The sequence below is a fragment of the Symphalangus syndactylus genome, chromosome 6, assembly GCF_028878055.3.
Source record: "Symphalangus syndactylus isolate Jambi chromosome 6, NHGRI_mSymSyn1-v2.1_pri, whole genome shotgun sequence".
In the NCBI taxonomy this organism is placed as follows: domain Eukaryota; kingdom Metazoa; phylum Chordata; class Mammalia; order Primates; family Hylobatidae; genus Symphalangus; species Symphalangus syndactylus.
The window spans coordinates 80,956,943-80,981,494 of NC_072428.2; the positions used below are offsets into that span (position 1 = coordinate 80,956,943).

At 43.4% G+C, this 24,552-nt stretch overlaps 1 protein-coding gene and 1 long non-coding RNA gene across 6 annotated transcripts in view; one reads left to right on the forward strand and one right to left on the reverse strand.

Annotated features, from left to right (window-relative positions):
* The window catches only part of LOC129484785 (uncharacterized), a 65,683-nt gene extending 45,757 nt beyond the window's left edge, over positions 1–19,926 (reverse strand). For both annotated transcript variants that reach the window (XR_008658522.2, XR_008658523.2), the window contains exon 1: positions 19,759–19,926. This is a non-coding gene — a long non-coding RNA (uncharacterized lncRNA). The remainder of the gene's footprint in view (positions 1–19,758) is intronic.
* A 119-nt stretch (positions 19,927–20,045) lies between these two features.
* The window catches only part of AMOTL1 (angiomotin like 1), a 136,757-nt gene continuing 132,250 nt past the window's right edge, over positions 20,046–24,552 (forward strand). For 2 of the 4 annotated variants that reach the window (XM_055283310.2, XM_055283315.2), the window contains exon 1: positions 20,049–20,531. In XM_055283310.2, coding sequence (XP_055139285.1) covers positions 20,438–20,531 — 94 coding nt within the window. In that variant the 5' untranslated portion in view covers positions 20,049–20,437. Of the gene's footprint in view, positions 20,532–24,552 lie in introns of all 4 variants that reach the window. The other 2 variants (XM_055283313.2, XM_055283312.2) reach the window with 2 other exon arrangements.

Consider the following 24,552-nt stretch of genomic DNA (forward strand, 5'->3'; position numbering starts at 1 on the left):
GTTATTTTGAGATCTCTCACAGAAGCCTTTCAAACGTCTTTCATATGGAGAATCACTTTGTTAAAATGAAATGGCTTTTGGAAACCTGATGTGGAAAAATGATTGAGGAGGAGCTATTCCAAGCCACAAACCTCCCTCACCTAAAACCCTTGAAGAAATCTGAGAAGTGGCTGGAAACCCAATATTTGTAGCTCTCTCTTTTCCTCTCTGTTTTCTTTTGTGTGTGTCTTCTGTTGTTTCTCCCTATCTGCTGATTCTGCCTCTATATTCCTGACAGGGCATCTGATTGGCCTGTCAATTGTCTGCCCTGATTGAGCGAGATTTTCCACACGAGGTGACTACACAGGTGGAGTCATGTGTCCACTCTTGATCAGCTGGGCTGGAGAGGTGGTGAGGAGCAGAAGAAGAAATGGGGTGCCTAGGGATTGAAGGAGGAGAGTGTGGGTAAGTTAGTCTCCCTTAGAAGAGAGAGTGGATGGAACATAAACCATGATTAACCTGTCCAGGCCAAGCATTAAGTCAGCCTTCAGTGAATATTGAATTGGAGGGTAGATTTCAACAGGTGTAAAATTGCTTAAATTAAAGTAAACATGCTAAGGGGAAACCTGTTGAGAATATGTAGAGATCTCTGAACACAACAATTCCAAAAGCCTTTTCTGGCTCTAAGAATCTAGGCTTTTAAAAGATCTTAAGAGCCTAGGAGGTCAGGAGAATAAAATTCATTTTCCTTTGGGATGGGGTCTGTACCATGTGTAGCTATTGAGCATTTGAAATGTGGATAGTCCAAGTGGACATGTGGCATAAGTGAAAATAGACACCGATTTCACCGATTTTGAAGCTTGGGATGGAAAAAGATCTAACATTTTCAACAATAATGTTTTATTCTGATTGTGTGTTAAAATAGTATGGTGACTAAACTGGATTAAATAAAATATATTATTAAAATTAATTTCACCTGTACTACTTTTTTTTAAAAAAAATGTGGTGTTATGGATTGAATGTTTGTGCTATCACAAATTCATATGTTGAAGCCCTAACCCTTGAGGAGATGGTATTTGGAGGTGGGGCCTTTGGGAGGTGAATAAATTTAGATGAGTCTTCAAGGTGGGCCCCCATGATGGAATTGGCATCCTTATAAGAACTAGGAGAGTCCAGAGTGCTCTGTCTTTCCACTACATGAGGACACAGGGAGAAGGTGGTCATCAGCAACCTAGGAAGAGAGTCCTTGCCATGGAACAGAATTGACCAGGACCTTAATCTAGAATTTCCCAACCTTCAGAACTGTGAGAAATAAATAATTGTTATTGAAACCACCCAGACTGTGGTATTTTGTTATAGCAGCTGGAGCTGACTAACACATGTGGCTATTAGAATATTTAAAATTATATATGCAGCTCACATTCTCTTTCTAATGGACAGTGCTGGATTGGTTGGCAACTGTGATGTTTTCCTCTGTTCGGGTATGGCTGTAAAGATCTATATATTAACAACAGCCATTTGCTGTGGGGCCCATGTCAATATCCTATTCTTGGCTCATAATCAGAGAGCTGTGGCCGTTTGTCTTATTCTGGCTTTTTGTGTCTTTGCCTCATAGACTTCAGCCTAGCTCCTTCTCTCGCAAAGGAACACTTAATCCTCTCCTGGGATTTCCCAACCTCCCACACCCAGGTGGTGTTGTTTATGGCTCCATCTCAGCAAGTCCTTACAGAGCACTCCTCTGCCTCTTCACCTCTATTGCTCTTTCCTGACTAGTTTTTCCCCTCCCTTTCTAGAACTAGCACGTATCAATGGATTCTTGTTGGCACTCTCACCCATTTTTTACACATCTTTTTTTCAGAGAAGTGTCTTCTAGCCAGCAGCTTATCCTTTGAGATAAATGACTCCTCACATTTTATTCTGTTTCTCCATGGAATGCAGTCTGCAGATGGGACAATGTCACTTCCAGAAGTGTATCTACTTCACATGTTAATAATGATAATAACAGAAACAACTACTATTGTCATTTACTCAGTTTTTATTTCTGGCCAGGATCTGTACTAGGTAAATTACAGACATTTCTCACTTAATCCTTACCATAGCCCTACAAAGCATGTGCTACGATACCCTGTTACAGATGGAAAATATTAGGATGAGTGATGTTATATACCTTGCTCACAGATCACTGCTAATAAATGGTAGATCTAAAATTTAAGTCCAGATTTGTCTCCAAAGTCCTTGCTCTTATCCACTACATATATACTGCTTCCCACACTCTGTATCACTTCCCAAGTTAAGGAAGCAAGTTGGAATTCAGTGCTGCATAGCAAGTGAGCTCTATAAGCAAATTTGCTGAAATGATAACCGTACTATGTATTTGTGCACTGCTTTGATGATTCTCCAGTTGGCATCTGATTTTCACAAAACTCAAAGATGGAAGAATAAACTTTGTGAGTTCTATTTCATACCCAAGGAAAACTAAGCTCTGGGGAGATAACGTGATTTGTCCTGAGTCATTAAGTTAAAAAGCCACAAACCAGATGAGAACCCAGTTCTTTTGAAATATTTATTTTCCTTTTTCTTTGCTCATCAGTGTCCTTGGGCATTGTGCTGCCTACTGGCAGAAGTTAATGACAAATCTTTTGTTATGATTTCCGATTTAACCCTGCTTTATGTGAGGAGTTTGCAGGTATAGACTCACTTGAGTTTCTCAGCTGTAGGTACGTCAGTCTCCTTCATCCAACAAGAATTACCTGAGCCTGAGTATGGCCATGCACTGTGCTAACAGTGGGAACGGAAGGGTGAACAAGATGTGATTTTGTCCTGAGGAGACACCTTCTAATGGAAGAGTATTATCCTGCAATGGAAAAATCATTGTCCTAATGGAATATAAAAAGCTGTGAGAAGCACAAAGGAAGAAAGAAATAAGTCTGCCTGGTAGGGTTTCATGGTAGAGGAGATTTCTGAGTGTGGTCTCAATGAACCGACTTCAGAGATGAAAAGCCTGAGTCGCTGAGAGTTCTGCAAAGGACCTCATAATTTTGAAACTTCATTAGTTTCCTAAAAATATGCTTGTTGCCACATCTCCTTAGAGAGAAGATAGCATAAATTATTTATTGGAATATTTAAAATATTAACATCAATAAATTCCCCAGCAGCTTCACAAATACTCTGCCCAGTTGGATAAACCAATCTGAAATAATGGTTTCCAAGTGACTCAAACTATTCAATTCTACAAAGCCAGTAAGAATTCTTGGATACAAACAAGAAGCCTAGAATAACTATCTCAACTCTCTAAACATCAGCCATTTTAGACAGAGGAGGAGTCTATCCCTCTAGCATTTCATGTACTTTTATTCATGTAAAAAGGTATTTTTTTTCTCACAGTGACTATCTAGAATGTTTTTCTCTTCCAAACAAGTGTAAGATTATTGTAGGTGCCACTGAATTTTATCACTTGAATATTAAGAGTGAAGATAGATTCTGATATGTCTGGAACTATTTGGAGCTAGAAGGAAAATAACTTTTCAAGCTTAGAAATGGAAACTCGTCAGAACCAAACCCTTGGAGCAGCCCAAGAGGAGACTTCCCTCCATTCTACTGTGGTCCACAGGCCACTGATGATTGGGATTTTTGGATAGCTGACAGAAACTAGACCTAGATCCTAGATGACAGAGAGCTTAAGTATTTCTGGTGGAGAAGGAAGATCCCATTGTGTGACCTCGTCCCTCTTGTGCTTCAGTGGGTTGTTTGGTTTGTCTTCTGGGTGTGACTAGAAAGATTTACACCCTCTACTTGTAACCAAGATGGACTATTCCTTCTGATTCCTGACTCACTGAAGAAGGAGGTCTAGATCTGCAAGGCTGGAGAGCATCTTTCCTTCAAGCAGCCTTTGAAGGACAGAACAAGGGGCAGGAGTTCTGGGAACAGCTCAGCAGCATGGAGGATTGCTGTTGAATATTAATATTTTGTTGAGACTCTAAAAGTGAATTGTTTCACAGAAGTGTTCAAAAATATAATGGGCTCTCTGGGGAGGGAGTGAGCTCCTTATCACTGGTAGTATTTAAGTACTGGCTGAATAAGCATATACTGGAAAGTCATGCATAAGGCAAGAGTTGGACTAAAGGCCCTGAGATCCATTCCAACTTCCAGATTTCATTATTTGCAGATCCCTGGTTTACCCTGTGCATGCATCTATGCTTGTACTTAGTATGTTGTTCTGTAATGATACGTTCATATACGTGCCTCCTCCTCAAGTTTGAAAGCTACTTGAAGAAAGATACAATATTTGTTGTTTTTCTATTCCATGTGTTTAGTGCAGTGACTAGTACCTAGGAGACACCAAGTTAGTATTTATCAAATGAATGAATGAATTCATTTTTGTATGTCAGTATGTATACATTTATGTATATCCTGATTTATAGTATAAGTTACCAGCAAGTACACTTGTTTGCTGTGATGGTGTTCATATGCGTTAGAACTAGGGGTTGCTTGAATATCTGAATGATGGAATATGCTACCTGATTCCCCAGACATGGTACTTCTAGTTAATTAATTCCCTCTCTACAGATGGGGCCATATAGAGGCAGTTAAGGCATAGTCAATGTACGACCAGGGTTTTTCTGAATTTGTATTTCTAGATCAAGTCTTCAGTGCCAGAAATGGCCCTAGAAGTGGTGGTTAGAAGTTCCAGTGTGACTTGGCTGCATTAGGTGGCAGGTGTCTCCTGTGGATAATCAAGCATACGGATTAATCCCAAGCTTGGGGAAGGAGGCAGGAGTGTGAGTGGCAGGGATTCCAGTGGCATGCTGGGTAGAAGGGCAGGTATGTAAGCTGAATTGTGAGAAGAGGTGGGGGAATCTAGGCAAGTTAGACTGGATTAGGAGGCCAGAATGGAGCCAGGAAGCAGAGGCAGATAGGGTGTGGTTTTGAGATGGAGAAATTTCCAGAGAAGCTGAGGCAATGGGTGAGGTTGCAAACAGAATACTTTTCAAAAAGACATGTTAAGCTGAAATACACTTGTGCCAAACAGCACTATTCATTCACATATTCATTCATTCAGCAAATCTATATTAGGTGCCTGCCTTATGATGACACTGTGCAAATGTTAGGGTCAAATAAAAATAAGGTAGGATCTTTGCTTTCAAGTGCATAACTATGAACTAAACTAAAATATAGATATATTAACAGAAAATTGCAATGCAGTGTGATAAATTCTATAATGAAGTAAGCACAGGGAGCCTATGGGAGCCTCTGAAGAACACATAACCAAGTCTAAGATGAGATGTGGAAGATAAGTTGTAGTTAGCAAGGTGAAGAGGGTGGGCAGGAAGAACAGTCTTGCTAGAGCTCTAGGAATGGCTGAATATACAAAAGACTGAAGAAGGAGCTTATTCAGGGACTGCAAATGCCTTGTAATAATTGGGCATTATATACCATGTTAAATAGTCCAGACTTTCTCCTGGGAACAATAAATTACTGGAGTATTTTAATCCACAAGTGACATGATCAGATGTGTGCTTTAAAAATACTACTACACCTAAATTGTGGAGAATGGGTTGGAGGAAATGAAGACCAGGGACTCACTGAAGTTGTCGTAGTGCTTAGTGGGAGATGATGGCAGTTCAACAAAGGCTGAGGCAATGAAAACAGAAGCAGATGGATTATTGAGACATTTGAAAGAATGAACAAAGCATAGTGATCAGTTGGATGTGAGATGTAGTAAGTCAAGGATGGCCAAGTTTCTGGCTTGGGCAGCTGGGTAGATGGCTCTAGAGGCAGACCCATAAAAGAGGAGGCTGTGTCAGTTTCAGGAGCGTTCTGGTCTATGGGTTTTAACAGGAGAGTTAAACCTTCTTAAATCCAAAGGTCCATTCTGCTGGTCTGTCTCACACCACCCTATCAGTGTAGACAAATCTCCTTTGAGAGCTTTACGAGATCTAATACCTAGGTAGAGTCCTCACCCACACCGGGCATTTATTCATCCATTCAATCAATGAATATTTATGAAGTGCCAATTATGTATTCATAGTATTCCTGTATTCCATAGACCCCAATGTCCATCTATGCAGGTAGCTTAGTTCTAAAAAAGTGATTCTCAAAGCCAGAATTACATCTGTAAGTTTTTGATAGTCTTTCCCACTCACCCACCCCAACTTATCAGGCATATTAGTATTTGTGCTGTCATTAGCTGCTTCAGTGGAAAGTATTTCTTCACTTCCTGTTTCCATGGTTGCATTATGTTTTTTCATTAAATTCTCAAGGTTGCATTACATTTTAGTTGCTTCTTCATGGACTTTGTCTATGGCAAGATTTTGACTTGGATGGAGGTTTAATACCCAATAGAAATTCTTTAGTGAGTTATTTTATATGGCCCGAGGCCTGCAAACTTTTCTAGGCTCCAGAGTCTCCTGAACAACTCTGGGGCCTCCTGTGGCTCAAGGGAGGTGTTGGAATTTTAGTAACAGGTGTGATGGATCAAAGCCTTCCTCAAAATACTTGTGTTTGATGCCATTTCATTTTACATTTAGTGCTGGTTTCCCCAAGCTGAAGTGTGAAATTCAAGCATTAGAGAAACCAGCAGGAGTTGCAGGTTGAAGTTAATAAAACACTCGCCATGGGCCTATGTAGTTCAGATTAATAAAATAAAATCATGGATGTGAGAGCCTAACCTCACACATCCATATCATCTTGCAAATCTGTTTCCTGGAAGCCAGAGGGTACCTAGGCCACTGGGCCAAGAGAGATGGGGAATCTACTTTGAAAACCACTCTGCGGTTAATCGCTAAAGCCTATTTTTGTCAAACAAAGCTCTTGGAGTCTCTATTTCACTTCCCAAAGATACTGCAAAGATTAATGAAGTGATTTTGAATTACCTGTTGTAAATAAGTGTTGCCTTTTAAGGATGTAGTATTATTGTTAATATTATTTCATAATCAGCAAAGATATAAAATGTTGGATATTTACTTCAGTTGATTAAATGATACCAGTGTGATAATGGCCCAAGATTGGATTTCTACTCCAGACATGTTTTTAGTTTTGCACAGAGAACATGTCTTGTTCAATGGCTGACAACTTCTAGCCTCAATCAGCCACCTCTTGTGTGCTGATGTCTCAGTGGGCTAATGGATAAATAATGCAGCTTCCTCAATCCACTGACATGGTTGGATAGGTAGCCTTTGTATTCAAAAGCATATTATTATAGACTGCAAGTCTGGGAAGCCTGAACAGGTCTTTGCAAGAGGAAATTAAGCCCAGAGAAAGTATCTGGTTTGCCCAAACTCATCCAGTTAGTGCAGAGTCAGGGCTAAAATCTGGATTTATTGATAAGTCCAGCGTTCTCACTATTACACTGTGCCATATTCACTCTGGTCTAGAACTCCCTTCCAAAATTTTTGGGTACTTGGATTCAACACAAATTGCTAGAGAAGCAGTACCCAATAAAGTGCACTACATTCTTTGGTACTTCCTAGTATTTTATTAGATATTGTTATTTGTTTGGTGCATCTCCCATAAGTATCATATTTCTCTAGGCAGATAGCCAAAAAGCAACAAGTCAATCTACCGTGTCTGCAGTCTGGCAGGCAGTGCAGGAACCTGCAGGGCAACTCTGAACAGCATTCTAGAGACCAAATCAAGCCAGCTAGGCTGACTACGGCAAATGATAATTGGTGCCTATCCTAATTAGGCTGACAGGACTTCTGCTATGTGGATGTCCCACTTGCTGCATTCACAGATGTGGGGAATCAGTCATGTTCAATTATTCAATCACTTTCATTTGAGAACCTGCTACATGCAGAGCGTTATCAAGATCTCTTTGTAATATGGGCAAGAGTTTGGCCATGAGTTGTAATCAGCCCAGGTATAGTTTGCATATAGAGAGATTCGTCAGGCTGGCCTTCTCAGTGGTGGCCAATGGAGTGGAAATGATCTTTTTATGAAAGCCAAGGGCCCTCATGACTGTGCCTTTCTATCACAGTTTTTAAAAGGAAAAGGAAAACTGGTCTCCACGGTCCCTCTTGGCTCTGAAGTGTTCCTTTAAAATAATATTTATTGCATACCTTTTTGAGATTACAAAAGCAATACATGTTCATTGTTGAAAATGCAGGAAATTACAAAGAAGATAAAAAGTAGTCATAATTCTAATGCAATGAAAACTGCTTCTAACTTATTAGTTCAAATTTTTTCAGTCTGTTTTTTAGGCAAATAGAAGAGTGTATATCTTTTAAATTGAGATCCCACTATATCCTGCCCTGAAATTCTAGGAGTCTATAAAGTATGCGGAACTAAATAGTAAATTTCTTGCTCAAAGCCTGGCATACAGTAGTCATTCCACAAACATTTGTTAACTGAATGGTGAGGAAAACCTGGTTTGTGGGCTTGAGCAACTTCACACTCAGGCCATACCCAAATCTAGACAACAAGCTTTGTGTGCCAAAGGAATAAAATGAGCTAGAAACTGACCACTTTCCTTCAAAGAAAGCTTCTCTTCGCAAAGAGAACATCACTGGTAATTCAAATCCCTTTTTGTATTCATTATTTATTTCAGGAGATTGCTTCCATTTGATCTGAAAGCTACACATATAAGGGACTAGAAGCATGGACCTCAGTGAGAAATGGACTTTGGAGGAAGGAGCCTGGTTATCCCATGCTGGAATTCATCATTTTGCCAACACCAGAGGGGGTATGGCCGTTTTTGATGTCCCTGATAGCATGGTACTCTTCAGCTTCTGCACCTCATTATGTCAATCCACTATACTCAGTATGTGCCCGCACTGTTTGTCTTTTCAAAAGCAGCTGAGTGGAGAGGAGAGGGAATGGACTTTGAAGTCAGACAGACCTGGGTTCAGATCCCGAATTCACTATTTATAAGTTTTATGGCCTTGAGAAAATCTGTCATTCCCTGGGCTCTAACATGAGAGTAAGAATGCCCACTTTGCAGTGTTATGATGAGGACCATCAGCTGTCATTTAATGAGCTCTTGCCCTGGCCAGGTGGGAAGCTGGTCAGACATCTTTGAGCACCTAACATGTGTTAGGCACTCTGTTCCTGTTTTGCTCATCTCTCCTCTTAGCAGCCTGTAAACATTCAAGTTGAAGATAAAGCAACCAGTATAAACAGAGTAGGTCAGCTCTTTCCCTTCTTTATGATGATCCAATTAATGTGACTCAGCATTAAATGATGGAGATATTGTTACTTTCCTGGAGCAGAGCATACAAATGTAAGAACCATACCCTGACACAGAGCTGTGGTCCTCTGTCAGGTCTAAGAGTCCACTCCCTCCTCCATCCCTCCAATCTGATAGAGACCTACTTTGATGGTAGGAGCCATTCTATAGATGGACGATGAAAGGTTGCTGAGGTTAATGCACTCACAGATGTTTTCACAAGGATATGTCTCCCATTTGTTTGTTGTTTATTCATTTATTCAACAAATATTATTGAGTATCTATTTTATGCCAAGCACTAGTAATACAAGAACGAGAGCAAAATAGACATAGAGAACAGCAGACTATACTCTCCGATGTGCCCACCTCTAAAACAGGGTAACTTATATGGCAACAAACATTTGCAGACCTTCTGCACTACACCAGGGTATGTCTTCCAACCAAGACTGCTGCAGACAATGAGATAGTCTCCAAAGGGAAGACAAGAAGCTTTGAGAGAGGAAATTTGGATGCATTCCACCCAAAAACCAACTGTCATTTGTTCCTGTGTACTGTCATACTGTCGTTCTAGCCACTTTTTAGAAGTTCTTAAGCCAGCATCTCTTCACATCCCATGGAAAAAAACTAAACCTCCCTAGTTCAACACACAGCCCTTTCAGATCTGACCTCTGCCTGCCCCTCTAGATTCATCTCCTGCTGCCCAACACTAATAGCAACCCCCTCCTTCTCACTATATCAGCCTCTTCCTGGATCCCTGAGTACATCCTGCCCTCACATGTCTGTGAACCTTTGCAAAGGCTGCTATTATCATCTCTCTTCCACTTGGCCAGTTCCTACTCATCTTTGAAGCTTCTGCTTAAGTTGTCTGTTCTGGGATCTCTTCCTGCCACCACCTCCTACCAACCCCTATCCTGGTCTGAAGGAGAGTCTCTCCTCCCTCCTCAGTGCTGCCATAGCCTCTGCAGATTCCCATGTCACAGCACGTATCATCACACTGTATTGTGCTTGCCTGCATCCTGAACAGCCTGTGTGCTTCTTGAGACAGATGCCTTGTTTTATTCATCTTTGTACCCCTTTCACTGTAGCATGGCAAATTCATGGTGGATATTTGATGGCTGGCTGGCTGTGTGGCTGGATGAATGAATGAAGAATGACAGTTGGGACCACATCCTCTGAATATCTCTGCCTTCACTGAAAACCTTTTTTGGCTGTGGGAACCTATCTGATTATACAACTGCTTCTGGCACCACCACATCACTTCACCTTGCTTTCAGCACACCTATAGCATTTGATTCAATGACCCTAGGCTTGTTACCAAAGCCTAAAGGAAAAGGAGAGAAAGAAAGTGTGGTTTTCCCACTGGTGCTTGGTGCTTTTGTAATCTAGGCAATAGAATCATCCACCAGAGAATTTTAGCACTGAAAGAAGCCTTAGGGATCACTGTAACAAAGGGGTGGCTAAAAACTCTATACTGTGACCATCTCCAAGCTCTGCCTTATCCCTCTGTGAATTTACCATGTCATCTATCTGCAATCTTTGGGGCAAGGCTGGAACATAGGAAGGCAAACCAGACTGGTGTCTAGGTTTGCCTAAAGAGGAGGCACTGCTTTTGGGTAAGTGATGAGCTTCTGGGGCTGAGGGAAAAGCTTAGTTCTGGTAGGCAACAGATACCATAATGTCTGGTTCCAGTTCAGATAATCAGTCTATATCCTGCAAAGATGAAGGCATCCAAGACAAAGTAGGGCAGTGTTGCGGTAAGTGGGTGCAGCACAGACACAAGGAATCAGTGTGGCTGAAATCTGTAAGTCCTTGTGGGCGGCTAATATTAGGGTGGTTCTCAGAGGCCTGGGATGAGATCCAAGAAAGGTGCAGGTCCTCAGAGGACAGAGTCAGGTGCCAAAATGAGAACCTAGTGAGGTCTTGTAGTAGGATGAGGATACTGGCACTCAGAGATGAAGTGTAATGTGCCACAGCTAAGTCAGAAATGGATGAATTATAGAAAAATATTTTAACCATTTATTAGGTATATAATATTGCCAGATGTTACACTAAGACTTTTTTGTATAGATATAGACTACCTCAATTAATTCTCACAACAGCTTTATTCTGAGTTTATGAATGAAAAAATTGAGCCTGAAGAGGCTGAGAAACTTGTACAACATCATTCAGCTCACAAATGGCAGAGCTGGAATTTAAACCGAGATCAGTCCAATCCTAGCCACCATAGGCTTCTGTCCCTCCAATTCCCTCTCCAACACTCCCTACTCTGCCTTCACAGCTTAAGGCTCTGGTGGTCCAGTTACAAACTTGTATTGCTGGTTATTTGCTTGTCACAGTTAAAATGAGAACTAGCCCTGAGCAGGGCCAGAAAATAAACAGTGCTGTTGTAACATGTGAATTCTCATCCAAGCCCACAGCAGGGCTCTCCCCTGCAGCCATCTCAGCTCATGCATAGCCAAGGCCTTGACCCACCTGCTTCAAAGCATCTTTTCTCAACACTCCATTTCCCCACCTCACCTCTCCCCACCACTAGCTAGTGCCAGCTATTCTATCTCTGAGACTCAATATGGGCTGGTGGGGTTTGCATTTCCAGTGAAGTACCAGGGAAAGCCCTGGAGTGTCCAAACCTCGGGGTTTTGCTGTTGGCTTCCTGCAGTCCTCAGAGAATTGCGTTATCTTCCAGGGAGTCTCTGTCATCCTGTTGAGTCATAGGCCTTGAGGCGGATCCACACAACATCTGCCCTTGTATTATCCTCAGAGCATCTCGGGCTGCAATTGGGTAGGAGAGCTTCGAGGAAGCTGGCTGTGAACCCAGGATGTTTGGGGGTGATAAGGAGTTTCTGGAGGAAAGTCCCTCTTCCACTCCTCCTTCTGACACCCCCAAAAATATTCCCAATGATCTGGGCCAGTGGGTTTTCAAACTCATTTTAAAGGTCTGGAGCACATTTTCCAAAAGAAATCACATGCAGTCCCTGACATATGAAACAAAAGAGAGACCGTGTTTGGCCACTGTCGCGTTTCTGACTGTTGCATTACAAGTTGATTGAGCTGTTCGGCCACCAGCCATATCAAGTATGTGGGGATTTGGTACAGAAGGGGAGTTCCTTCTCAGCAAATCTATAAAATATTTCTTCTTCCTCTTATAGATGTGCTCACTCAGCTGTTTGGGAATCCTGCTGTCATCCACGCTTCCCAGGGAACTCAACCTGCTTAAGCTCCTCTTTAGGGGAGAGGCAGGAAGTCTGGGAAACACGGCCTGGCAGCGTGGGCCAGGTGCGTCATAGAAATTCAGTGCTACTGTTCTCGTTATGGTTATATAAACAGGAAGGAGCAGATTTCCTTTCTGAAGCCTCTCAGGGTCAGGGAGAGTTTTAACACTGATCAAGGAGGAAGGAGGCAACTTTTCCTGACAGCAGTCTGTGTGCCAAACATTGCCATGTACATGATTTCATTGCATTCAAACCCTTATTGAAATCTTATCCCCATTTTGCAGATGAGAAAACTGAGTCTTGCAAAGGCAAACTAAGCCCTGCTCAGGCAGCAGAGCTCACATTCACACTCAGGTCTTCATACTCCAGAGCTGCATTCTATCCATTTTACTCCTGTCTGTCGGTTTCTAAGGGCAACATTACTCTGCATCTCCACCTTTCTGAGAAGTTTGATCCTTTTTGTCTATTTTTCTTGCATACTCTGTAGTAAACAGATGCATATAATGGAATCCATTATCCGTGATCTCCTACTGGCACTTGTTTCTATTAGTTTCTTAAAGTCCATCATCTGTTTCAACTGTCGTTTTACAGAGGAGAGCACAGTCTAAGCAGATTAGGACACTTATTAAAGATTAGTGGCAAAAATAGGGCTACAGCCAGGTCTCCTGCTTCTCCTTCCACCACCCACACTATGCTGACTGCTAAGGCAATAGCGTCTTGGGAAAACCACTTTTCTGTGAAAGAAGAGAAGCCTCTGTGTGGTCCAAGAAGACTCTATTTGCAGCTCTGAAAGAAGCAATTCCCCCTCAGGCCTCTGCCTTAGATGCTGGGGTGGAAATATAAGATCATGGTCTCTGCATTTCAGCAGAAACTCACATTTATCTTACAGATTTTGTTTTTTAGAAGTTTAGTCATAGATTCCAATTGCAGCAAATGTTTTCGTCCTTAATCTTACCACTGGGTATTTTGTCTGATTTCACTCAATAGATCTGAGTGTAAGTCGGAAGTGTATGATTTTCCTCTGCAGGGACCTTTTCTTGCATGTATTTTTGGAATGGTTCTTTATTCTGACTCATGTCCAAGTACACCTTCTAGTAGCTTTTCGGCTCGGCCAAATTTTATTTCCTTTGATATGATATTGAGTGAAGATTCTTTTAAATCTTCCTCTCTGGACTATACTTGGTAACAGGAATCTGGTGGGGAAGGCAGTGCAGGAGCGGGACAAATTTAATTTATTTATATATTTCCCAAAACACCTTGCTTTTGTTGATAGCATCTCCTGCATTGGTATTTGGAATTTTTAGAGGACACATTTGGCATTTTTACCAAAATGAACCCCTGGCTTCCTGTCAGAGTTAATTTCACTTCATCTCTTGGTCGTAGGCCTTGAGGCAGATCCATACAACATCTGTATTGTTTCTGCTTAGGATAATGATTTTTTTAGGTGAGATATGGTTAATTATTCTTCCTATGGAGCCCACTCCTTTCTTCTGGAAATTATGAAACGAAGTAGTTACCTGAGGCCTGATTTTCATTTAAGGGAAATAAAACAACTGTGTTTTCTTTTTCCTTTTCATCAAGTCTTATAAAGAAGTGGAGTTGTGCTAAAAGGAAAGGCTATTAAATCCTGGAGAACAAGAAATGCCCATTGGGCCAATTCAGCCTGGGAGCTAATGCTTCAACCAATCAATTGCAAATTTCATTTTGATGAAACCTTACTGATGGGCATGTGTTTGTCCTTAGTTTCACCTGTTGGCTTGTCCTAGGAGGTGCAGATAAGAGACAAGGATAACAGAAGAGAGTCATGCTGAGCTCAGGCAGCCTTAGCCCCTCTTCCCTCTAAATCAGTCCTGCCCATGTTCCCCTGGGAGAGGAGGGGAGGAGGAGCGGATATTGCTTCCCTGCTCTGCTCTGCTGTTAACTAGCAGAGGGCCTCCAGGAGACAGAAGGCTACCTGCAGAGAAGATGATCAAAGGGAAATACCAGGAAAGAGAGGAAGGCAGAGAGATGATTCAGCTCAGCTCACTTCTTTCTGTCTTTCATGCGTGAAATTGGTGATTTCCTTGGGGGCTGGGGATGGGAAGGCCATACACACATCCTAGTGGGCCCTAGCTACTGTCTTAACTTGTTATTATGGCATTTGTGCGGCTCTTTCTTGCAAAGAGAATTAATAGCATACTTTGGCTGGATAAAGTTTCTCCCCATGTGGCACTTAGCCCCTCACCCATCTCTTGGAGGAGGAAGCATATCTGTGTGAGACTCCGTCTCTTCCTCTTCTGAACATGACCAAGTAGCTATGTAACCCCTGGGGGCCCCTTGAGTGAGAACAGCCTGTAAAGGCCCTCCTGTTGGCTGCTTCTCCAAGTAGAGCCTGCAGTCAAAGCAGACCCTGCCACCTCTGCAGCACAGGCTGGGCAGGGGCTTGATGGCATTCCCAGACTGCTACAGGGCAGGTTCCTGGCTCACAGCTGGAGTCCCTGCACACTAAGCAGAATATCTGTGATGGGCATTGTACCCCAAAAAAGTATGTAGAGTGTGCTCTTAGCTCTAGAAATGCAGCTAAGATTTCCTTTGATTCTGGCATTACGTCCAGTGTTGCTATACAACCATACCTCATTTACTGAGGAACGAGGGAGCTGATTGAGTTTTCCAGATAACTGAAGTGTTATGTGTTACCCTTTAAACACTTAAATTTTGTTTAAGATTTTACTGTTTTCTAATGGTTGATAAGACTTTTCTTCTATGACTTTTTAGTATACTTTCTTGCCTTCCTAAACAGAAAATAGTCATACCCCAGCTTATGTTTGGGAGTGGAGCAAAATTTCATTTAGAAATTTTTGCCTTTAATTTGGGATCCATAATAATAATATCCAACTTGTTTAAACAATTCGCATACACATTTGAATATGCCTTAAAAAATTCCTACTAGGACACATAAGAAGTTGTGGATGGTTTTTAGTTTGCGGATGGAGATTAGGAGAGGACAGGAGAGGAGACTTTTATTTTTCAGTTTATACTCATCTATACCAAATGTTTTTTCCTTTACAGCAAATGCATTTTATTTGTTTATATTCTAAAAATAAATTTAAAACATTTTCAATAATATAAGGAAAGAAAGAACATTAGAGTTAGGAGTCGGGTTCCCAGGCTAGCTCCCAAAAGCCCATTCAATTCATGATATATCATGGCAATAGTAACAGTGACCATTAGACACCAGTCCCCTGTATAATCTGTTTCTATGGTAAACTTCCTCTTGAGCTCCAGAAATATTTCCACCTTGTCGTTTCCTCCCCACATGTCCCACCTCTAATAAATATGCTTCCCTAGAAACATGGGCAGGGACTCCCTCTTGCTGTCTGCTGGGGCCATGGCAGCAGGAGGCCCACCTGCCACCTGGGATGAAAAGGAGAGCAGTCTGGCATGCTCTAGCCCTCTATGTGGGAAGAAAATGAATATTTATGTATGTATGTATGTATTTTGAGACGAAATCTCACTCTGTCACCCAGGCTAGAGTGCAGTGGCACAATCTTGGCTCACTGCAACCTCTGCCTCCCGGGTTCAAGCGATTCTCCTGCTTCAGCCTCCTGAGTAGCTGGGATTACAGGCACCTGACTCCACACACAGCTAATTTTTGTATTTTTAGTAGACATGGAGTTTCACCATGTTGGCCAGGCTGCTCTTGAACTCCTGACCTCAGGTGATCCACCTTCCTCTGCCTCCCAAAGTGTTGTGTTTACAGGCATGAGCCACCGTTCCCAGCCAGAAAGTGAGTATTTATTATGTACCCATGTGTGCTAGACACTGTGCCTGGTCTGTCTCATACCTTACCTATTTTACTGCTCCTAACAATCCAGTGAGGTATGTATTATTGTTAGGAAACTGAAAATGCCCCCCACCCAACAATTCACAGAGCTAAGATGCAAATCTGTAAACTTGTGCACTGTTTATTATAACTCAGTGACACTCCAGCAGAACTATTTCTTTGTAGAGACCTATAAAAGTCAAGTGTGGGTAGGCACTTTGGACATTGTCCTGAAATTCAATAAGATCTGTCATGGAATCCCTTATTAGAAGGGCACTGATCACCTCTGTGTCTACAGTGCCTTGCACAGCGCTGGAAGCATGGTAAATTCCCAATAAACGTTTGTTTGATTAATACGAAACATTATTGTTGGCTCTGTTCTACTTCCTAAGATAGAAAATTGGAATCATTGACTTTAGAGAATTTTCACCAGCAAATACTGAAACAAGAGAAATGTTTTCTTATTAACCCTCAGTTGATTAGGAAATTCAAATAACTAAAATGTTGTAAGGATAGTTCCTAGTTTACAAGTCATCCATTTATATGAACAAATTAAAGGCAAGTCCATTGTGAGAACAGTTTGGCAGGCTCCAGAACCTAATCACCCTGTGGAGCACTGGCAACACTCTTCACAGCGGTAAACCTGTTGCCAGCTCCAAGTAACCAACTTTCAAGCCAACTCTTGGAACGCAAACTAAAAGTTGGAGACAGTGAGCATTCCTCTAATGTAAACATACTCTGTGGTTAGTATCTTCTTTTAGTAACTCAAAATTGTTAAGGGATAAAAAGAGTCCGTTTGTGTCAGCTGTAAAGGAGCATGGCATCCAATAATAACTAATGTTCATTTGACTTTTACAGTGTGACACTCTCTCTCCTAGGGGCTCCAAGTGCGTTAGTTTATTGCACTCTCACCACATTGGTATGCTAGGTATGATTATTATCTCCATGTTTACACAAAGCTAAGGCTGAAAGAAATTAAGTTACTAGCTAGTATTGGAACTGGTATCAGAACCCAGGTCTGGCTGATCCCAAGGCCCTCTATAGGCCACCTCTCTTGAGACACAAATGTTATTTACTTCTTGATTCTATGGGAAACCAGAGTAGACTGATTCTGCAGACAGCCCATCTGAGCCCATCCACTCATAAGATCAGCAGGTCAAAACCTGCTGTTAGGATCTAGGACTGATAATTGGAATTGGCAATGGCAAAGCCATTCTTGACCTTGACAAGAGCTACTCTGGCAGAGTGGGGTAGAAACCTGTTTAGGCTGCTTGTAAGAGCAAAATGAAGAATGGGTGCTATCAGTGTAGACAATTATTTTAATGAAGTTTGTTGTAAAGGGGAGCTGAGAATTGGAGTAATGGCTGGAGATACGTAGAGTCAAGAAAGGATTTTTAAAAAGACAGGATCATAGTAGTATGTCTGTATACTGACGGGAGTGATCAAGGACAGAAGAAAATATTAATCCAGGTGGGAAGAGGGAAAAGCCACATGAATGGGATCTGATCCATACTGGAGGCCATAATGGCCTTAGATGATTCATCCATAGCAACAGGAGAGCGGGAGAGTAAATAAACAGGCAAATGCAGAGTGATTGCTGGGCTGCACTAGCTCCATTTGATTTTAGTGGTCATGAATTGAAAATAAGACCAGACAGCATAATTTTGTGCTTTTTCTTTTCCTTTTTTTTTTTTTTTTTTGAGATGGAGTCTTGCTCTGTTACCCAGGCTGGACTGCAATGGCATGATCTCTGCTCACTGCAACCTTCACCTCCTGGGATCAAGCGATTCTCCTGCCTTAGCCTCCTGAGTAGCTGGGATTACAGGCATGTGCCACCACACTTGGCTAATTTTTGTATTTTTAGTAGAGATGGGTTTCAACATGTTGGCCAGGCTGGTCTCAAATTCAGGACCTCAGGCGATCCACCCACCTCAGCCTCCAAGAGTGCTGGAAATATAGACGTGAGCCACCACGCCCAGCCAATTTTGTGCTTCTTCAATCATGTTTAGCTGGGTGTAGATGGAAAGAAGGTGGAGAGTTATATTTTACTAGGGTTGTGTTTTTACCAGGTAAATAGCATGGAAAGAGAGCAGAACATGGATTTGAAGGTATAAGTAAGAGAAATAATTATGAAACTGGAAACTAAAGTCCATAAGGAAGGAAGGAGGGTCATGAGGAGAGTGAGGGGCAGAGAAAAGCTCATGGATAAGTAAATTATAGGTGTTGGTGGGGTCAAGGACACATTGGATTAAAATAACAGAAGGGATAAGCTGGAAAGGTAGGAGAGTGGATTGCTTCACATTGATATTATGCATGGTGTCGCTATGACAGCAGGGGGCTGGTGTGGTTGGAGCAGGTCAAGAAAGGGATAAGATGCAGAAGAGTTGAGAGATCAGAGTGTGACTATGCAGATGGAGAAAAATAAGAATCATCACAGGAATGATACTGGGAAAAGTGGCAGTGAATCAGATGCCATTATCTTCAAGAAATGAGGTGGAACAACCAGAGGATCCATAGATGGAGTAGAGGAGTAGAGGAGGCAAGTAATGCAGCCTGTGGTTTTCAAGGAAAGCCAGGTATGGGTCAGAGCACTACACTGAAAGAAATATTCAGGGAGGAGGCTGAGGATATATAGATTTTGCTAGTGATGAACCATGAGTTCCAGAGGACAAATGGGAGGATTCTAGGAGTTGGGAGGGGATGGAGTGATGAGTGCAAACCTTCACCCAAACAGATTTAATTCCTGGATTTGGGAGCTCAGATTATAAGAAGCAGGAAAAAGAAGAGGTGGGAGAGATAGGTTCAGCAGCTCAAGAATGCTGCCTTACTTGGGGTGGACAGCCCCACCCCTGCTTCCCTGGGCTCCGTAAGCAATGCTGGCTGAAGGGGCTTTCTGTCCTTCATGGTGATTTGTAAACCAAAAACTGACGGTGGAAAAACCAGAGATGGCTGAGTGTTTACAGGATGAGAGCACATTGGCTCAGATCGGGGCCCTTAGACTGCTGCAGCTGGTGCTCTGATCACTTTGAGACAATAGAAGGCCCCCAGGAGGCTGCCCAGACTGTTGACCCTCCAATAGTCCTCCAGGGACTTGCTCCTTCCTTCCCACTGACCCCGTTATGGGCCATCAGCTGCGGGGCTCTCTCTGGAGCACATCCCAAGTCCAGCACCCTCGCCTCCTTAATGCAGAGCAGTCACAGTCAGTCCTGGGGGCTGGGGGGAGATAATAGCACATCTGTCCAAGTTATCAGGCCACTGACTTAGGGAGGTTCTCACAGCGTTACATTAATTATTTTAGAATTTACAGCTCTCAGAGCATAACCATTGCTTCTACATTCTGTATTTGAAAGCAGTCAATCTTTTATAGAGTAGGAGCACCGCTCTTCTCTCCTCCCCCCTTCTCCCTCACATACCCCTATCATAATGATGTCACGCAGAAATTCACAACTTCTCAGCCTCGGTTTCCCTACCTGTGCAATGCAGCTCATATTACTTTGCCCACTTGAGCCAGGTGATCTCTTGAAGAGTAGGAAATAATGTTGGACTGGAGTTGAAATTCTGGTTCCAAAAGGAGGGGATTGGGGGGCATTTGGGGCTCCTCCTACCTTTCTGCAAGCTCTGAAAATCCTCCATCTCCTCAGGAGAAGCCCACAGAACAAACGATTTCCCAAGCATCAGAGGAGGGCAGACATAACATAACAGAGCAGGGAATCGGGTTAGAACGGGTTATGCTCTGATTTTTTGGAAAATGGGCAAACGGGGCGGGGACTAGGGAGGATTCCGCCAGCCGGGAGTTGGGAGGCCGTGCGCGCCTCTGCGGAGCGTGACGGCCACGGTCGCCTAGCAACGAGCGGGGATGCGCCGGGAGCCTAGGTGGGCGCGGGGTGCTCGCCGCCGCCGCCGCCGCGCGCCCTCAGGCCCCCAGGACCACGGGAAAACTTCGCGGCTCCTAGGCGGTGGGGCGTCGGCGCCAGGCCCGGCAGACAGAGTAATGCGCCCCGCGGGCTGAGGGCAGAGGATGCGGCCGCGGCCCAGCGCCCGGCCGGGGGAGCCGCGGGGTGGCACGCGGGGAAAGTTGGCGCGCGCCTGACCGCGCCTGCAAGCCGCTTGGTGCCCGGGCCGAGTTGCCCCCCAAGTTTCTGCGGCGATTTCTCACTCCCTGGGGATCTGGCGGTCCGAATCTCGCGGGGCCTCCGGCTCACGGATTCTGAGCGCTAGGAGAGAGAAGCCCGCGCTTTTCCCGGGGACCTGCGCTTGAGCTGATGCTTGGTGGGTTCGCCCTGGATGGTAGCGATTCGAGTTGTTTTCTGCTTTTCTTCTCCCCCAGACAGTGAGTTTGTGGAAGCCTCGCCCGCATCCTACAGCCCAGACGAGTTAGGTAAGTCTGCTCATTTTGTCTTTTATTTCTTGGTCGCAATTCTACCCGAGAACTGCGAGTTTAGGGGGCGTCCAGATGAACTCAGCTAGGGATGTGGTTGGGGTTGGGGTTGGGGTTGGGGTTGGGGGGCGGAGGGAAAGGGTCAGGGGACACCTGCTGCCTTCGCGGCGGGAACCGGCCTTTTCTCGGCGCTGTGCTTTCAGGGGTGGCGGGGCAAGTGTCCAATGAGCCATGCGTGTGTGTGTGTGTGTGTGTGCGCGCGCGTGCGTGTGTGTGTGTGCGTGCGTGAGTGTGCGTATTCTTCTGGGTCAGAGGTGCTGCTCCGAGGAGCCTGGCACAGCAAACTTCCAGACCTGGGGCTTCTGTAACCTGTGCTCATCTTGCCGGAAGGACACAGCGGCGGCTGGTTCTGTCTTGCCAAGTACCTGGCACGAGAAGGACGTCGTGTGGGTCGTCCTTACCCTGAATTTAATGAAGTCAGGGGCCGTTTTAATGAAAACGGCGGTGTAATCATTAAACTGTAAGACCTAGGAGCTGCTTCCCTCCCTGATTTCTATTCCTCAGTTAGCCTGTAGGTGTCTCGAGATAGGACATTCCATCCTCATGCCTGTCGTGGTAAGTGGAGATTTGTGATGGGTGAACCGGGACACTCTTGTCAAGAGACAGGCTGAAGAGAGAGTGAAGAGAAAGAAATGCGAATGGGCAGGATCTCTCTAACTCTTCCTGCCACCCATTCTCACTCGGGGGCTTAGTGGTTGGGTCCTTCTTTTTTTTTTTTTTTCTTCTGCTTTCAAGGTTAATTTAGCTGCTACTGGTCTGGGCTATGAAGTCTCTGCTAACTGCTCTTTCATCACTAGCCTGAATATCTTGCTTTCCTAAGATGAAATGAAAGGATTTATTTTATGATATATGTTGGCAGTAAACGAGGAGGGGAACTGTCCACAAACAGCAGTTTAAATATGTTTATCCTCAGTAATACGCTCAGCTGTGGCACCCTGTCCTTGGTCAGCCTCTTGTGCTGGGAAGAATGTCCTCATCAAGTCCCACAGGACCTGAAGCAAAATTCCACCTCAACAACGACTTTCATTCATTTCTAGGAGCCAAGCGCCCAAAATAGATCTGGATCAAGGTTGGCATTCTGTGGCAGGGAGGAGTACCATGTTTTATTCAGAGGATGTGTTTCTGACAAGTTGCGAGGCAATCACATCTCTATCAATGGAATCGTAGACTAAATGCATGAGCAAACCTAGCTTTTAAGACAAACTGTGGTGAATCATTCTATGAAACGAAAGTGACATCTAAACCATAGATTTGCATGATGTGATTTATTAAGAGGGCAGGTACTTGATGATCTGCTCCACGCATGTATAATTGTATGTTAATGGCACCAGCATTGATACTCCACAGTGCGACGAAACCATTTGGTCTTCTTAAATCGTACATAAACATAAGCAATGGTAGGATGAGCATTGCTTGCTCTGAGAAATCAGACTGCATAACTACTAAATTGTTTGCCTGCACAGAATGATTTGTGTTGCAGGAATACCCAGGTATTTGACCCTTTTTCATCTCCATATCTCCCTCTGGGACTTATAGACTGGACTGCCCCCATGAGGCACTGATAAATATGGGTATCCTTTCAAATTAGCAGTAGAAAATAAAAAACAATGTTTTTTTTTCTCTTCAGCTCCCCTATGGTAAAAGCCCAGTTTCTCATGAGGAGATTAGAGTGTGTGTCTTAGTCCATTTGGGTTGTTATATCAAAAATAGATTGGGTAGTTTCTAAACAGCAGAAATTTATTTCTCACAAGTTCTGGAGGCTGGGAATTCCAAGATCAAGAAACTGGCAGGTTCAGTGTCTGGTGAGGGCCTGCTTCCTCGTTCATAGGTGGCTATCTTCTCACTGTGTCCTCAACATGGCAGAAGAGGGCCAGGGAGCTCTTGCGGTCTCTTTTCTAAGGGCACTAATCCCTCTGGTGAGAGCTCCACCCTTATGACCTAATCACTTCCTAAAGGCCTCACCTCCAAATACCATCACATTGAGGATTAGGTTTCAACACATGAATTTTGAGGGGATATAAATATTCAGTCTATTAGCAGCTTGATGGGAACCATGGGGTTCCCTTCTGGGTTCTGGGCTTGCAGGGTGATAGAGAAAATAAAACAGAAGTCTGAGAGTTTGAGATCAAGGTTCTAGCTTTCACCCTGCGCCAGCTTCTTTAATAGACATGTTAACTAGCCTCGGTTTCCTTATCTGCAAAAAGCGGGGGTTGTGCCCGGTGATCCCTTAGGTGTCTTCCAGTTCTATTCTCACCTCTTAAAGTGCTGTGAGGGGCTGTAAGCCAAAGGAGGCCTATAGCCATTGGGTATTCATTGTTTATATTCATGTGCCATGCTGTTTGGGTACATGGTGTCCCCAAGGGTTATTCTCTCCATGACAGAGCAGCTCTCTGGATCAGACTGCCTTGTTTTCATGCTATTCAGGTCAAAGACAGAGCTGTCATTTCTCCCTTGGAAAGAGTCATGATGGTTTTTTGGTGCTTTTCTTAGACACACAGCAGGAAAAATGCCTCTTACAGCAGTTGATGAGCTTGTCAAGCAGCCATTCTTTCTGGAGCACAGATGAGCACAGGTTCACTCCTGGCCAGAATATAAGAAGAAGCAGAGCAAAGTCAAAAGAAAATTGTTTCTCTACTCACAATACTTCTCTCTTTTTTTTTTTTTTGTGACGGTTCTCTCTCTGTCGCCCAGGTGGGAGTGCAGTGGCATGATCTCGGCTTACTGCAACCTCTGTCTCCTGGGCTCAACCTATTCTCCTGTGTTAGCCTCCCGAGTAGCTGGGATTACAGGTGCCCGCCACCATGCCCAGCTAATCTTTGGAAATTTAGTAGAGACAGGGTTTTGCCATGTTAGCCAGGCTGGTCTCGAACTCCTGACCTCTGGTTATCTGCCCCCCTCTGTCGGCCTCCCAAAATGCTAGGATTACAGGCGTGAGCCACTGTGCCTGGCCTGTACTCACAATACTTCTGACACCCAATGTGTGGGTTTTCCACACCAAGTAATTCTTCAATATTTTGCAGCCACCAACCAGATGTCCTACAATTTAATTAAATTTACCACTACCCAGAGTTAGCACAGGCCCTATAGGTTAAGGGCTGAGTCCTGCAAGACTACCTACCACTTCAGATATCAACAGCAAGTGGTGGGTCCACATATTACCCACACTTATGTCTAACTTGGCTACAAATCAGGGCTTCCTACAACCTTCTTTTGGTTTCTACAATTTATTTTAATAGCTTAGAGAACTCAGGGAAGCACTATACTTATGTTTACCAGCTTATTATAAAGGATGTAAATGAACAGCTAGATGAGGAGATGCAAAGGGTGAAGTCTGGAAGGGTTCAAAGCACAGGAGCTTCTGTCCTTTTAGAGTTGGTGTGCACCACCCTCCTGGCACTGGATAGGTTCACTAAGTCAGAAACTCTCCATACCCCCTCATTTAGGGTTTTTATGGATGTTCCATTAGGCATGATTGATTGAATCATTGGCCATGAGTGATTAACTCAATCCCCAGTCCCTTTCCCCTCCCCAGAGGTCAGGTGTGTGTGTGGCAGGGTCGGGGGGGAGTGGGTGGGGAAGTGGGGAGAGTAGGTTGGTGGGACTGGAAATTTCAACTTTTTTTTTCCCTCAATGTAATTTTTATTAATGTATTATCTGTAAGCACTATTTATTTCTGCACCTACAATGGTTCCTGGATTCTAAACAGTCATGGAGTTTAAGTTTGTAACATTGGTTTAATAACAACTTTTCAGAGAACAAAAGATGAAATTTTTCGCTCCATGAAATATCCCATATTCTATGAGTCAGCACATGTAAAGCACACATAACAGAACCTGGTACAAAGTAAGTGCAAGATGAATGTTAGCTATTTTATCTATGATATTAAAATGTGAAAAGATGACACCTTAGCATTGAAGAAATATGGTTTTTTAAATAAATATTATAAAGTTACTTTTAGTGT